Raw genomic sequence first — 15,548 nt, 5'->3', positions numbered from 1 at the left:
TTGAATACGGCCAAAATTGTAGTATTTCAAATATATGGCAATATATTTGGGAAGAATATTTTTAAAAATATATTTCAGATATATTTTTCTTCCATATGGGGAGTGCATAATTTACACAGGATCTTTCAGCTCTGAAAGGCAGGGGGTGGGGAGCTGAGGTTATATTAGTGAGGAGAGCTCTGAGAGCTGATTGGAGGGAAGCCCCTCCCCTCTTCACATCTACCTACCTACAGCACCCCGAAACAGAGTTCAGCCTGCCAATCTGTTGGAGCTCCTTCCCAGTCACCATTTTCTCTTGGTGTCAGGAAGTGACTCATGATAACAGGAACATGATAACAGGAACAAAGTAGCAGACAGAAATGACACTTAGCCCCCAGTCACATCAAAGCTGATTTTGAAATCGTGCGAATTACAGTGAAGTCGCACGACTTCAAAATCGGGTGACCTGCTGATTTCATTGCGATTTGCAAGACATCTGACACAGAAGCATGCACTACTTTAGAAATCAGTGTGGCTCCGACCAACTCGGAACCGCACCAATATGACCACTCTAATAGCGGACAATAGGGTGCGACTTGGTATACGATTTGCAAGTCGCACCCGATGTGACCGGGGCTTAGGGGTTTATTTGCTAAACCTGGAGAGTTCAATTAAGCTGTAACAATAAAACCTGCAAGCTGATTGGTTTCTGTGCAGAGCTCCACCAGATTTTGCACTCTCCAGTTTTAGTAAATCTCACCCTACAAGTACATAGTGTAGACGGATATGCTTTGTTCTTATTTCATGTCTGACATTTACAACCACTTTAACTCTTCATTGGCCATGTAACTGGGGGCATGGTAGGAATGTGCCCCTCTTTCTCATCTCAGAAGGTCAGGAGGCTCAGGTGCATGATTGAAGCAGTATAAGGCTGTGTTCACACTTGAAGCTTTCAAACGCATTATTTCCCGTTTTTTTCATGTGTTTGTCCACTTGTTTTTTAGGCATTTTAAGACTTGAGCATTTTGGCTTTAGCCAATGGGAAGCTAGGAGAAAGAAATCACACAAAAACACACAAAGTGCCGATCCCTTCGCTGACAATCGCCGGTTCTCAGCAGTACTTTCCTCACGCCGAAAACCTGCAACTGCATTTACTGGTGATCTGTTGTGTCATTGGACAAAGCTGATCATGTGGTAAAAGGCTTCCGTGATTGGCCGTTTACCATATCCTGTGATCAGCTGTGTCCGTAGGACACAGCAATCACTGGCGGCGCCGGGTGCGTGCTGGGGGTGCACATGGAGCGTGTTCTGGAATGACGTCCCAGAGCCAGATAACCGTGCTGTAGCTGTCCTTCGGCTATAGCACAGTTGGGAACTGGTTAAACCAAACCCAGCATGTAAAGGACTACCATCTAAACTGACCTTTTATGGTGGCTTGTGTCTCTAAATGATTACCTGCTGCAGGTATCCCACCATTCCAGGTGTATCAGATAATTGCCCCCCCCCCCCTCCACCACCACCATAGCTGTGGCTCCCACTGGCTTATATGCCTTATAGGGATGTCTGAGCAGAAAGAAATACAGTGTGTGGCAGGAGGAACAGATATTCACACACTCAGAAATTCAAAGTACTTTTAAAAGCTAGGGTCACGTTAAGCCAATAAACAAATAAAAAAGTGCTGCGCTATAATCTAGCATATGTCTAAAACCTAAATAGTCAATACATAAACGTGAAAAACAAACACCCGACAGAGCCTCCCTCAAGTGCTATGAACACAGTACCAATGTAAAGTGTATAAAAGCTAAATAACCCTGTGTAGAATACATAAACAAGGTAAAAACAATAAAGTATAAACAATAAATGAAAGCCCGGCTGATGCCGGTATTGATAATATAGTAAACACCCGTCCGACCAATAATTCTTAGCCATGCAGGTGAATAAAGGTACTTATCATGAATGAACAATGACAAAGTGATCAAATGAATATTATAACAAAGTGATCAAATAAAGAGAAAATGAAGGTGATCAATACACCATAACAGTCCCAGCAGCACGCACCCGTGTCATTTTAACATATATGTTTACATATATTTTAAAATGCATTCCAAAAATGTAGATTTGTATTTTTAAAGACATACAGTATATTTGAAATGTATTTTTAAATATATTTTTCATATATTTTGTCATAAAAACGCATTTCAACATGCAGTGTATATATATATATACATATACACACACAGTGTGTGTGTGTATATATATATATATATATTGAATATGGCCAAAATTGTAGCATTTCAAATATATGTCAATATATTTGGGAAGCATATTTTTGAAATATATTTCAAATATGGGTGGAGCAAATGATCGTGCAAATGAACAATGTGTTTGTCTTCAACCCCACTTTGTTTCAAAGCAAAAACACACAGAAAAGCCTGAGTTTTGTTTGTGTATACTTAGTCATGAAAGAAGCTTGTCAGCTGTTCCTAGGGAGTAAGCATTGATTTCTGCTTGTTCATTTTTGGGGGGCTTTATGATAGCTAAATGGACTGATTGATCTGGCTGCATAAGATTTTGAAATCATTGGATTTCAATCATTGGATTTGGAATTGATAAACACTGATTGCTAAGTGAGCAGAGAGGTGATCGCTGATGTAAAAAGATTTGCACTTTTTTGTTTTTTCCTATGATTGCTTCAATAAAGTTGATCACACGCATTACAATCTGATTGCATAAGCTTTGTAAAAATTCCCTTTAGACTTTTCAAAATACTACTTAATAGGTGGACCTGAATCAACAATACATACATAGGAAGGCCTTTGCTCTATCCCAGGCATCACTAAATGGCAGACACGGACCGAGTGATAGTCCTGGCAGAACCTTGGGCACCACTTAGCAGCCTGATTGGACTTCTCTCCTGCCACCACTGGTGCTGTTAAATCTCATAGCAGAGGGTGGGAGACACTGCAGGGTGTATTATTTTTCTATATTTGTATTTGCCTGCCTGCCTGCCTGCTGTTGCAGCTGTTAAAATCACGGCAGGGAAGAGGGCAGGAGATATAGCAGGTCTACACGGGGAGCGGGAGCTGCTCAACTTTTCACTTGTTAACAAGAAGAGTTGGTCAGCTCCCACCCTCAGTGCAGACCTTCCTTATCTCCTGCCCTCTTCCCTGCTATGAGTTCAACAGCACCAGCGGCAGGCATGTGAATACATATACAGAAGAGGAATCCACCTTGCTGTTCCTCCCATCCTTTGACATGCTGTGTTAAAATAGGACTATGAAGGGGAAAGAGCTGTAACTGCAATGGAGACTTTGTGTTAATGGGTGGGTGGCTGTGATTGTAAGGGAGGACTGTCTTTGGGGGGAACTGATATGGGGGGCTATGATGTGAGGGGGGCTATGACATGAGGGGTTGTGATGAGAGAGGGGGAGCTGTGATATGGGGGGGGCTTTGATGTGAAAGGGGGGAAAAGTGATATGGGAGGGCTGTGATGTGAGGAGGGCTTTGACTGCAAAGGGGGCTGTGATGTGAGGTGTTGGGGAAGTTGTGATGAGGGGGTTGTGATTGCAAGGGGGATTTTTAGGTTTATGATGTGGCAAACCGAAAAGAAAAAGCCTCAAGGTCCACAAAGCATATTACTATAAACCAGTAAACCGGGAGTCCTTAGTCACCAACACAAGGAGAAACTGCATATAAATACGACTAGTTGTGGACTCAACCAAAAGATTGGGCTTGTTAAAGTTTGATCTTTGTAAAAAATATATAAATTCAAAAGGGTTGGTGGTCAGTGGCACAAAATCACTTCTTTATTCAACATAGACATTTCTAAAAACAGAGAAGAAAACAATCACACCACACCCCACAGGTCCCAAATACGACCCCCCAAAGGGAGTGCCCATTTGTAAACAGATAAATTGACAACTCTCTTCCTGAATAATGCATGTACTCCAAGGTTACACAAATAAATTGTAGGCGGGTCTCCTAGAAGGGAAACATGCTAATTTATCATATAAATATATATATATATATATATATATATATATATGATATTGCTGCCAGGACAGGATCATCCTAAATGGAAGATTAATTGAAGATCCCATAGATAGATTAATATAATCCAGGGGAGGATATTGTGAATATGTGAACCTCCCTCTTACAATAAAGTGACAATCATGTCATGGGGATGGACAATATGCAGATTCAGGCAATAAGTTGTCAAACAGGTTCCCAGTTCAGGAACAGCATATCAAACTATTTTGAGCCTACCTCTGAGGCAGCTGGTTACACAAGAGAAACCGGTCAGGAATGGGCTGATACCACACTCCCAGGCCCCCCAGGGAACTCTTCACTGATCTGCTTACTGGTCTTCTGATGCGGGGGACACATGCAGCATAGTAAGTATGATTAAAGAAAAACAAAACATTGTAATGTAAAGAGAGCTGTTATGTAAAGTGGGTATATGTGGGGGGGGGGGGGACAAGGCTGATATGTGCAGGACCTGAGTCATAGAACAAAAATGTGATTTTCACCTCTGGAGAAAGAAAATGTTACTGACCGGACCTCCGTGAATTTTAATTCAGTACCCCTGCTCTATATAATTGTTGGTAAATCTAAAGAATATTGCACAATTAGATTGAAATTTGTATGGATTGCTGAACAAAAGGAAAATATTTGAGGCAGTTTCAGAATCGCTGCTCCCTTGATGGATTCTTTACAATGCAAATAAAGTAAGCTAGCTGCAAAAGAGTGACATCTTTATCCCAGTCCCGTAGGAAGATGAAAACTTACTTTACCATGGGATAGAAGAAGCCAGAGCCCAGTTCAACCTGCTGTTGCCCACCTATACAGGAATATTGTTTTTTTTTTGTATTGTAGTGTTTAAAATGAAAAGCCAAAATGGTGCTACAATGAGAACTCATAGAAGGGTTAATGCACTGTGCTGTTGCAGCAGCAAATGTAATTTAATAATGGCATATTATTTCTGCAGACAGCCTTAAAATAGAGTCAGGTTTATTGAAAAAAAGAAGCTCAGTCATTCATCGTTCTTTGATATCAGTTTACTGTAATGCTGGCCACACACACATCAATTTAGAAACATTTTAAATAATCAATCAGAACTTTCAATTATATATTTTTAACATTTCTAATAAGAAGGCACCCATGCTTTTTTTTATTTTATCCAGATTACGATAAACATTTTTGAGATGCTTTAAAATAATCAAATCGGAAAAAAAAATATTTCCTGCACATTTTATGTTACAACCAGCCTAAATCTGATCAGAAAATTTCAACTTGTCTAATCATTGTCATCTTGAACCAACCCCTTAACAACTGAAAAATACAAATTTTCTGCATGTTTGATCTTATACCTCACTGAATACAGTTTTCTTAAGCAAAGACTTTTTTGTCACTCTCTGTTGTACTACCATGCAGTTAGCAGCATTGTCTGCCTGTCCTAGGCTCTCGTTTAGTATGCCATTCAGATGGTGATTAGGTCTATCAGTGTGAATCTAGAACTGAAGCACTATATTGTTATGTTGTGGTCCAAATACAAGGTTATTCCTATGTAAAATTAAATAAAAAGTGTATATAAATTCAATACATTTGGGGGGTTAAGCCTTGCCCCTTCATCACAATTTGCAAGTTTGGTATGTGTTGGTCTAGGCACTCGTCAACAATTGTGCACCCATACCTACACAGTTACAATAATACTGTAGCGCTACCCCCTGAGGAGCTGCTTGTATTTTTACCCAGGTGTCTCTGTATCTTTGCCCTGCAGCCAGGCACAAAGTATTTTCCACAGGCAGGTACACACACACCTTTACTCATTGTCTTCAGAACACCAGCCAGTGTTCCCTTTTTTCTCAGACCCACACTGACTATCAAGTGCCGGAGGAGTAGCAAAGCAAAGCACACCGAGTCCCCAAGATCTTTTAATGTCTGTTCAAAGGACAGAATGGCAGCCACCCTCCGATCTTCCAAGCGACTCTCTCCAGTGATACCTGACAGATCTTTGGCAGACAGCTCCCCTCAGTCAGCTCACTGCAGAACCAGGGTCACTCTCTCTAACTTCAGGCCCTCTGATCACCCACCTGAGGCCAGCATAGCAGAAAGTGCCAGACGAGGCAAGCCTGCCTCCTCCTTGGTGCTATCCTCTCCAGGAAAAGACACTGAACCCATGAGCTCTCAGAACATAAATACCACTCCTGGCATGCAATGGGGCCATGCTCCCCTGCATTAGGCCAGGGCTGTATCCATATTCATGGTGCTCATTTGCCTAGCTCCTACCTACAGTTGTGACCAAAATTATTCAACCCCCACTGAAATTGAGTGTTTTGGCCAGTTTGACATTGCTTTTGATCATTCAGTCATCTTGCTTACATTTACATTAAAGAGGCACTTGTAGGTCAGACAAATATAACATAACAGTTATAATGAAATAACCACAAATGTCTTTTCTGTGCTCACAGCATTATCAGTTTTATTCAACCCCCAAGTGACATTCAATCTTAGTACTTAGTACAGCATCCTTTTACAGTTATAACAGCTTTTAAACGTGAAGCATAGCTTGACACAAGTGTCTTGCAGCGATCTACGGGTATCTTCGCCCATTCTTCATGGGCAAAGGCCTCCAGTTCAGTCACATTCTTAGGCTTGCGCACTGCAACTGCTTTCTTTAAGTCCCACCAGAGGTTCTCAATCGGATTTAAGTCTGGTGACTGCGATGGCCACTCCAAAATGTTCCAGCCTTTCCTCTGCAACCATGCTCTAGTGGACTTGGAGGTATGCTTGGGATCATTGTCCTGTTGAAAGGTCCAACGTCTCCCAAGCCTCAGGTGTGTGACGGACTGCATCACGTTTCCATCCAATATCTCCTGGTACTGAAGAGAATTCATGGTACCTTGCACACGCTGAAGCTTCCCTGTACCTGCAGAAGCAAAACAGCCCCAAAGCATGATTGACCCTCCACCATGCTTCACAGTAGGCAAGGTGTTCTTTTCATCATAGGCCTTGTTCTTCCTCCTCCAAACATAGCGTTGATCCATGGGCCCAAACAGTTCTAATTTTGTTTCATCAGTCCACAGAACACTATCCCACAACTTTTGTGGTTTGTCCACATGGCTTTTGGCATACTGCAGTCGACTCTTCTTATTCTTTGGAGACAGCAAGGGGGTACGCCTGGGAGTTCTGGCACGGAGGCCTTCATTACGCAGTGTGCGTCTTATTGTCTGGGCTGAAACTTCTGTACCCACATCTGACAAATCTTTTCTCAGTTCCTCAGCAGTCACACGGGGACTTCTCTCCACTCTACGCTTCAGGTAGCGCACAGCAGTCGAAGTCAGCATCTTCTTTCTGCCACGACCAGGTAGCGTTTCAACAGTGCCCTTTGCCTTGAATTTGCGAATGATGCTTCCTAAGGTGTCTCTTGGTATGTTTAACATCTTTGCAATCTTCTTATAGCCATTGCCCTTCCTGTGAAGAGAAATCACCTCTTCTCTTGTCTTCCTGGACCATTCTCTTGCCTTCACCATGTTTGTAACCACACCAGTAAATGTCTAGAAGGAGCTGAGTATCACAGTCATTTTAAAGCTGCCTAATTGGTGCTTATTATGCTTGATTGCTGCTCGGTGACATCCACAGGTGTTTTCAATACCTGATGGAAAGCACCTGTATGAACCTCTGTTCTTCAGAGTGGTAGTCTTTAAGGGGTTGAATAATTGTGGCAATGAAGAAACCACATAAGAACCATTTACTACTGTATTACATAAACAATTGATGTCATTTTAGTTGCATTTGGGTAGTTACAACGTCCTTGTAGGATTTGATTCTGAATACAATTCCAAATGTACACTATAGTCCCTAAACCCCTTTACAGCATTGGGGGTTGAATAATTTTGGTCACAACTGTATGTTCTGGAAGGCTCTCATAGCTTCCTGAATGCAGGTGAAACTCAAACAAACTCAAACAGCACCAGAGCATCATGAGCAGATCTGACTAATCAATTACAGCACTCTGTTAAGCAGAATTCCCCACGGAACTGACCTATGAGCCTACCTGTTAAGCAGAAAAAAAACACAGCTATACTTATCCTAACTACAGTATATAAATCCTATCACCTAACTAGGGGATTGAGAGGATGTTCAAAGTTTGACCCGAGTTGGGTTTTAGGTATAGGTCGGGTGTCGGCAACCCGCGGCTCCGGAGCCGCATGCGGCTCTTTTTCACCTTTCCTGCGGCTCCGGAGCACACTGCCCACCAGGTGACAGGCAATAGGGTCGGCAAGCCGCGGCTCTTTTAATGCAGCTCTTCTATGTGCCGGGCGCCCGCTCCCCTCCCTCCTCCAAACATTGGCTGTCAGGATGTAGGCGGGGCAGCGTGACGAACTCCTCTCCTCTCACAGTCCGCCCTGAAGACCAGAACGGCGCGGGAACACAGCTAGAGGAACGCGCGGAGCAAAGGTAAGTGAATTGACACAGGGGGAATGAATTACTATAGGGGGATGAATTACTATGGGGGATGAATTACTATATGGGGGATGAATTACTATGGGGGATGAATTACTATATGGGGGATGTATTACTATATGGGGGATGTATTACTATATGGGGGATGAATTACTATATGGGGGATGAATTACTATATGGGGGATGAATTACTATAGGGGGGATGAAATACTATAGGGGGGATGAATTACTATATGGGGGATGAATTACTATGGGGGATGAATTAATTACTATATGGGGGATGAATTACTATGGGGGATGAATTACTATATGGGGGATGAATTACTATGGGGGATGAATTACTAAATGGGGGATGAATTACTATATGGGGGATGAATTACTATATGGGGGATGAATTACTATAGGGGGGATGAATTACTATAGGGGGGATGAATTACTATAGGGGGGATGAATTACTATATGGGGGATGAATTGCTATAGGGGGGATGAATTGCTATATGGGGGATGAATTACTATGGGGGGATGAATTACTATATGGGGGATGAATTACTATATGGGGGATGAATTACTATGGGGGATGAATTACTATATGGGGGATGTATTTTCAGTTTTAAAAATGTTTCTCTCAAAATAAATTTCAATCGTGGTTTTGGCGAGATTTGGCTCAGTTGAAAAGAAAGGTTGCCCACCACTGACCTAAGGCTATGATTGTGATTATGACGATACACTGTGGCCCTGGTTAACCCTTTGCTTACTGGGCCCTTAAACCCCCTTCATGACCAGAGCGCTTTTCGCAATATATGCAGTGTCGGATTTGTTTTAAATGTTGCAATGGTTTTGCGGCTCCCAGTCTTTTTTTCCCTCTCGGAAACGGGTCCAAGTGGCTCTTTATGTCTTAAAGGTTGCAGACCCCTGGTATAGGTAAATAAAAGCTGATTATTGTAAGCATCTCTGTCAATGTTAAATGGTTTCTCTTAACTAATGATGAGCTCGGGTTTGGTCTGAACCCAGAAGTTAGCTGTCATTGATGCAAAATAATTAAATTGGTGTATGATTACAAAATAAACACATAAGCAAATATATAAACATACATTAATAGATGATAAAAATAGTGAACAGATCCTCCAGGGATCTAGGATATACTAGTATGTGCCACAAAGTCGTGAATATTCGTGAATACGCCAACTTGGTTTTTTTCACATGTTAAATTTTGAGATTTATACAGTGATTTTTTATGGTTTTGTGCATATTGTATTTTGGGGGTAAGCACTTGTCACTTTATTGTAGGATTAATCCTGCATTTGGGATACACTGTGTAATACACTCGGTTTATGTTTTAATCCTCATTTTCTGGGATTGGAGGGTTTGATTTATCACCATATTTTGGGTCTAATTTTAGGACCAAGTTGGCGTATTCACGATTATTCATGACTTTGTGGCACATACTAGTATGTCCTAGATCCCTGGAGGATCTGTTCACTATTTTTATCATCTATTATTGTATGTTTATATATTTGCTTATGTGTTTATGTTGTAATCATAGCACTACATCAATTTAATTATTTTGAGTTTATGCACCTATAGGTATAGGATTGGGTGTCAGCAGCTTTTTAAGTTATCATACGTCCATTCGAAGCGCAGGGGGATTATTATGTAATAGCTGTCATTGATGAATCAGTATACTGGACCCACAGCTCATTGGCCCAGCAATGATAGCAAACTCTGGGTTTGTAAGAACTTTGGTTTGGACTGAACCCAAACCCTAACCAAAGCTCATCACTAGTCTTACCCTTTAACTGCCACTTTTGCTGCCCAGCTTGGTCTGTTACAGTGGAACTAAACCCATCAATTTAAAGGTTTAAAAAACAGTTACATTCCAGCATGCTGGATTACATCTGCTCTCATCTGAACTGTGAAACCATTAAATGACTGGTGTCATAACTGATCACATATCAGTTGCAGATCAAACAGAGGCAAAGATGGCAGCTTCCTTGGTTGCCAAGGATAGGAGGGTTTAGTGCTGCTATAAAGGAAGATGAAAAATAACACTTACTGACAGGATCAACAGGTAATAATACTATGTTACGGAGGACTGCTGTGTTAATGCTACTGATAAGATGCACCGTATATGTCACTTTTATTGTATGAACAAACTGCAGAGATCAACTGCGCCGAAAGCTAAAAGTGATGATATTACAATACAACGGCAAAATCAGTTATAAATGGGAATCAGGGTGCACAGGAGGGTCTGCACCACCCCAAAGGGTAGGGATGAGTAAAGAGCATGCCCATCTAAAGGGAGACAGGGTATGCCTTGCTCATAGACTACCGGAATCACTGCACATCCCTAGAGCAGTCAATAGATGGGCTGGAAAGCCTGACTCCTGTAAGTTTTATTCAGTCTGAGCTATGCTTGTTGTATACTAATGACCTAGGTACTTAATACTACTAGGAGATGGCCATCACCCGTCCCTGACTGTGCCCAGGGTATCCAGCATCCTGTAGCTGTCCCAATGCTGCAGCTGACACGGAGGCTGAGGTGGGAGTGGAGGAGGGGGGTGTGGGGAAATGAGCAGAAGCTGTTAACACTGTAATGTGGGGGAGGGGCACATGACTGCATCCCTCCCTACCAAGACAGCAGCATCCCTTTTCTTCTGTCTTCTTTGGCATATTATTAAATGCTTGTCTCGTTTTATATATATATATATATATATATATTAGTATATATAGAGTGTGCGGAGATATATATATATATATATATATATACTGCTCATAAAAATGAAAGGAACACTTTGAAAACACATCAGATCTCAATGGGAAAATATATCATGCTGGATATCTATACTGATATGGACTGGGTAATGTATTAGGAATGTAAGGATGCCCCATCGTTTGATGGAAATGAAAATTATCAACCTACAGAGGACTGAATTCAAAACACCCCGAAAATCAAAGTGAAAAAATGATGCAGCAAACTAATCCATTTTGCTGAAATGTCATTGCAGGAACTCAGAATGGTACTCAGTAATTTGTATGGCCCCCACGTGCTTGTATGCATACCTGACAATGTTGAGGCATGTTCCTACTAAGACGACTGATGGTGTCCTGGGGTATATACTCCCAGATCAGGACCTGGGCATCACTGAGCTCCTGGACAGTCTGAGGTGCAACCTGGCGGCGTCGAACCAAAACATGATATCCCAGAGGTGTTCTATTGGATTTAGGTCAGGCGAGCGTGGGGGCCATTCAATGGTATCAATTCCTTCATCCTCCAGGAACTGCCTGCATACTCTCACCACATGAGGCCGGGCATTGCCGTGCACCAGGAAGAACCCAGGACCCACTGAACCAGCGTAGGGTCTGACAATGGGTCCAAGGATTTAATCCCAATACCTAATGGCAGTCAGGGTGCCATTGTCTAGCCTGTAGAGGTCTGTGCGTCCCTTCATGGATATGCCTCCCCAGACCATCATTGACCCACCATCAAAACGGTCATGCTGAACAATGTTACAGGCAGCATAACATTCTCCATGGCTTCTCCAGACCCTTTCATGTCTATCACATGTGCTCAGGGTGAACCTGTTCTCATCTGTGAAAAGCACAGGTCTCCAGTGGTGGACCCGCCAGTTCTGGTGTTCAATGGCAAATGCCAATCAAGCCCTATGGTGCTGGGCCATGAGCACAGGGCCCACTAGAGGACGTAGGGCCCTCAGGCCAATCTCATGAAGTCTGTTTCCGATTCTTTGGTCAGGGACATTCACACCAGTGGCCTGCTGGAGGTAATTTTGTGGGGCTCTGGCAGTGCTCATCCTATTCCTCCTTGCACAAAGGAGCAGATACCGGTCCTGCTGATGGGGTAAGGACCTTCTACGGCCTTGTCCAGCCCCCTAGAGTACCTGCCTGTCTCCTGGAATCTCCTCCATGCTCTTGGGAATGTGCTGGGAGACCCAGCAAACCTTCTGGCAACGGAAAAGAGCTCATACAGGTTCTACTAAGTTAGATTAATGAGTGGCGTAGAGGTGGACTTTTTAAAGGCACAGTAACAGGTCTTTGAGAGCCAGAATTCTTGCTGTTTCTCAGGTGTTCAAATACTTATGTTCAGCAGTGCAAGACAAATAAATTCTTTAAAAATCATACAATGCGATTTCCTGAATATTTTTTTAAATTCTGACACAGCAAACCTTCTGGCAATGGCACGCATTGATGTGCTATCCTGGAGGAGTTGGACTGCCTGTGCAATCTCTGTAGGGTCCAGGTATCGTCTCATGCTACCAGTAGTGACACTGACCCTAGCCAAATGCAAAACTAGTGAAAAACAGTAAGAAAAGATGAGTAAGGAAAAAAAGTCAGGATATATGTATACACTGTATATATATGTATTTTTTTTCATGCAGATCTAAAAACTCACAATAGAACATTACTAAAATAGATTTTAGTGCACAAAAATGCTGAAATTAAAAAAAAAGTAGAACTGTACTGACACAATTTTCAGCATGTTAGTAATGTGCTGCATTAGGAAGCCCATTCAAAATGAATGGACTGGCACACACCTCAGTGGTCTAGAAATCAGAACTGCACCTATACTGTCAGCGCACCATGCGTTGCCACTCGTTTCACTGCAGTGCATTGCACATTCATTGGTAAGGTGTGCTGGGTTGCCATTCAGAATTGTTACATGTCTAATATATGCTTACAAGCAGGGGCGGACTGACAACTCATGGGGCCCCCGGGCAATAGGGGATCATGGGGCCCCTGTGTCTTTGCCCAAACTCAAAAAAACCTATGAAAAAGGTACCAGGGGCATCTCATGGGGCCCACTACTGACCCCAGGCCCTCGGGCAGTGCCCGAGTTTCCAAATGGTCAGTCCACCCCTGCTTACAAGGAAGAACATTATTATCAGATGTTTGCCATATTAGTCTCTAAGGGCTGGCTCACACCATATGCAGCTCGGGCTTGTGCATTTTCCTGCACTGCATGAAAACACACTCCCTTTGGCAGATGCAAGAGGGTGCCATTATTCCTTAATGGTAGTCCCATGCATCTAGCAAACACACGTACCGTACCGTTTGGTACAGTAGGAATTTAAATATTGCACCTGCAGTACTTTTTGCGCATTCCCGCACATTTGCCAACCTATTGAAATGAACAGGCTGCCCTAAATATACTGTACGTGATCCTTTATGTGTGTACCAGAATTTACAGTAAAATAACTTACATTGAACAAGTACCTGTATGAGAAACCTTGTGACACTGTTGCAGTGCTAATCTCTCAAAAACATAGTCCATAAGAACAGTCTTTAACAATATGATGACATTCAGGGTTCATTTACACTTGTTGCCTGCTTATGAGAGATCACAGCATTTGACGGTGGTGAGGAGGTATTATGTTGGCTTTTCACTGCCTGTTTTACCTTATAAAAATCTGCAACACCGCTCCATATGTTGCAGGGATCATTTTTGTCACACCAAGATGCAAAACATAATGGCCAAGGCATGTGCTCATCCCCATCCATTGTCTTTGCAGCTAAGAAGAGCAGTTGGATGAGGTAAAAATATGGCCCAACTATGTACACTTATTAAAGCAGAACTTCACTCTCTCAATCAACATTGGACATTTTTAATCCTTATGCTGCTAGCATTAGTAAATAGATTGGAAAGTATATCATATTTACTTATGTCAAACTTTTTAAAAATGTTTTGGTTACTTCCTGATTTCCATGCCTAGGCAAACAATGTCATACATCCCAGGAGTCTTCAGTAGGGGAGGAGGGGCTTTCACAGCTACACACACCCTCTCCTGCTTGCATGCTTGAGTTAAGGGCAGATGGATTCTAGATAGTAAATGCTTGATATGAATCATATGCCCTTACTCAAGATGGCCACAGCCAGAAATGCTAGGGGGTGTTTTTCAAAGTGATTTTCAACAAAATAAAGCATGGAGACATGGATGGATGGGTGAATTTGCTTTGAATATTAAAAATGAATTAAATAGCATTTTTGGTTTATGGTGCTCAGATGAAGTGTAGTTCCACTTTAGGTTGTGCACTTTTTTCTTATAATTAGATGCTGGTTTGGAGAAGACAGATATTGCCAATAACGTATTATGGGGGCTAATTAGGCTGCTAGTCTGCTGGGATGCTGAGCCTTGTTGGGCAGCCACTGACTCTATGCATGTTTTGAGGGTAGCCTGAGTAGAATAAAGATAGTGGTTCTCCTTCACCCCTGCTTACATTAAGTGAGAATTTCTCAATACGAATTGAAGTATTCAGTAGAGATAGTTAGATCCATATATATTTGGACACAGACATAATTTTAGTTTTTTTCAGGTATTTTCCAAAAAAGATATTCAAGCTATAGTTATATACTGGATATGGGCTGAAAGTGCACACTCTCAGGTTTAATTTGAGGGCATGTACATCCAAATTGGAGGAAGGGTTTAGGAATTACAGCTCTTAAGAGTAGCCATCCCCACTTTTTCAAAAGAAAAATGTACAAAATGGGATGCTTGTGCAAAGGAAGGTGTACTTGTGGGGTACAGTGAATCTCAATAGGGATACAGAATTCTACACCAAGACACAAACAAGGTAACCACCAGTAGAAGTGTAATTGTCGATGCAACTAACTTCAGTGTGTTTAAAATTTCATGAACTAACCCAAACGCTTCAGACTGAGGGAAATTCCACATCACTGTCACATGAAGACAAGCAACAAAGTGACACAGAAATAGAAATTAACACAGACAATCCAAATACTGTAAAAGAAAAAAAAACAGGCCACAAGAGGCTTTAATCAGGAAATTCACCAGAAGCATTAAAGGTGTCCCAGCCAAACGTCAGTCCTATGTTGTTCGTATAGTATTAAAACCAGAGCCAGATTTATGAGATGAGATGCAAAGGCTTACAACCCCTAAAAAAAACAAAAGTGGATCAAAGCTGATGAAATTTCTTAGTGAACTGAAACAGATTTATAGAACTGAGATCCGAAATGGGACTAATATAAGGAGTATTTGTTGAGTGGGGGTGTTGGAATACAGTGTTCATGTATTCTGTGCAACAACTACACCAGTATTCAGTAGAAATATATGCTTCAGCAGTAGATGGTG

General features: G+C 42.0%; 1 protein-coding gene across 1 annotated transcript in view; it reads left to right on the top strand.

Annotated features, from left to right (window-relative positions):
* The first annotated feature begins 4,265 nt into the window (after nucleotides 1-4,265).
* The window catches only part of ASRGL1 (asparaginase and isoaspartyl peptidase 1), a 107,576-nt gene continuing 96,293 nt past the window's right edge, over nucleotides 4,266-15,548 (top strand). The window contains exon 1 of the mRNA XM_089681344.1: nucleotides 4,266-4,373. Within this exon, the coding sequence (XP_089537470.1) occupies nucleotides 4,364-4,373 (10 nt within the window). The 5' untranslated portion in view covers nucleotides 4,266-4,363. The remainder of the gene's footprint in view (nucleotides 4,374-15,548) is intronic.

The sequence above is a fragment of the Staurois parvus genome, unplaced genomic scaffold (assembly GCF_062004578.1).
Source record: "Staurois parvus isolate SC_StPar_1 unplaced genomic scaffold, SC_StPar_1.0 ptg000264l, whole genome shotgun sequence".
Taxonomy (NCBI): Eukaryota; Metazoa; Chordata; class Amphibia; order Anura; family Ranidae; genus Staurois; species Staurois parvus.
Note: the sequence above shows the minus strand (reverse complement) of the source record. Positions and strands in the feature narration are given on the sequence as shown.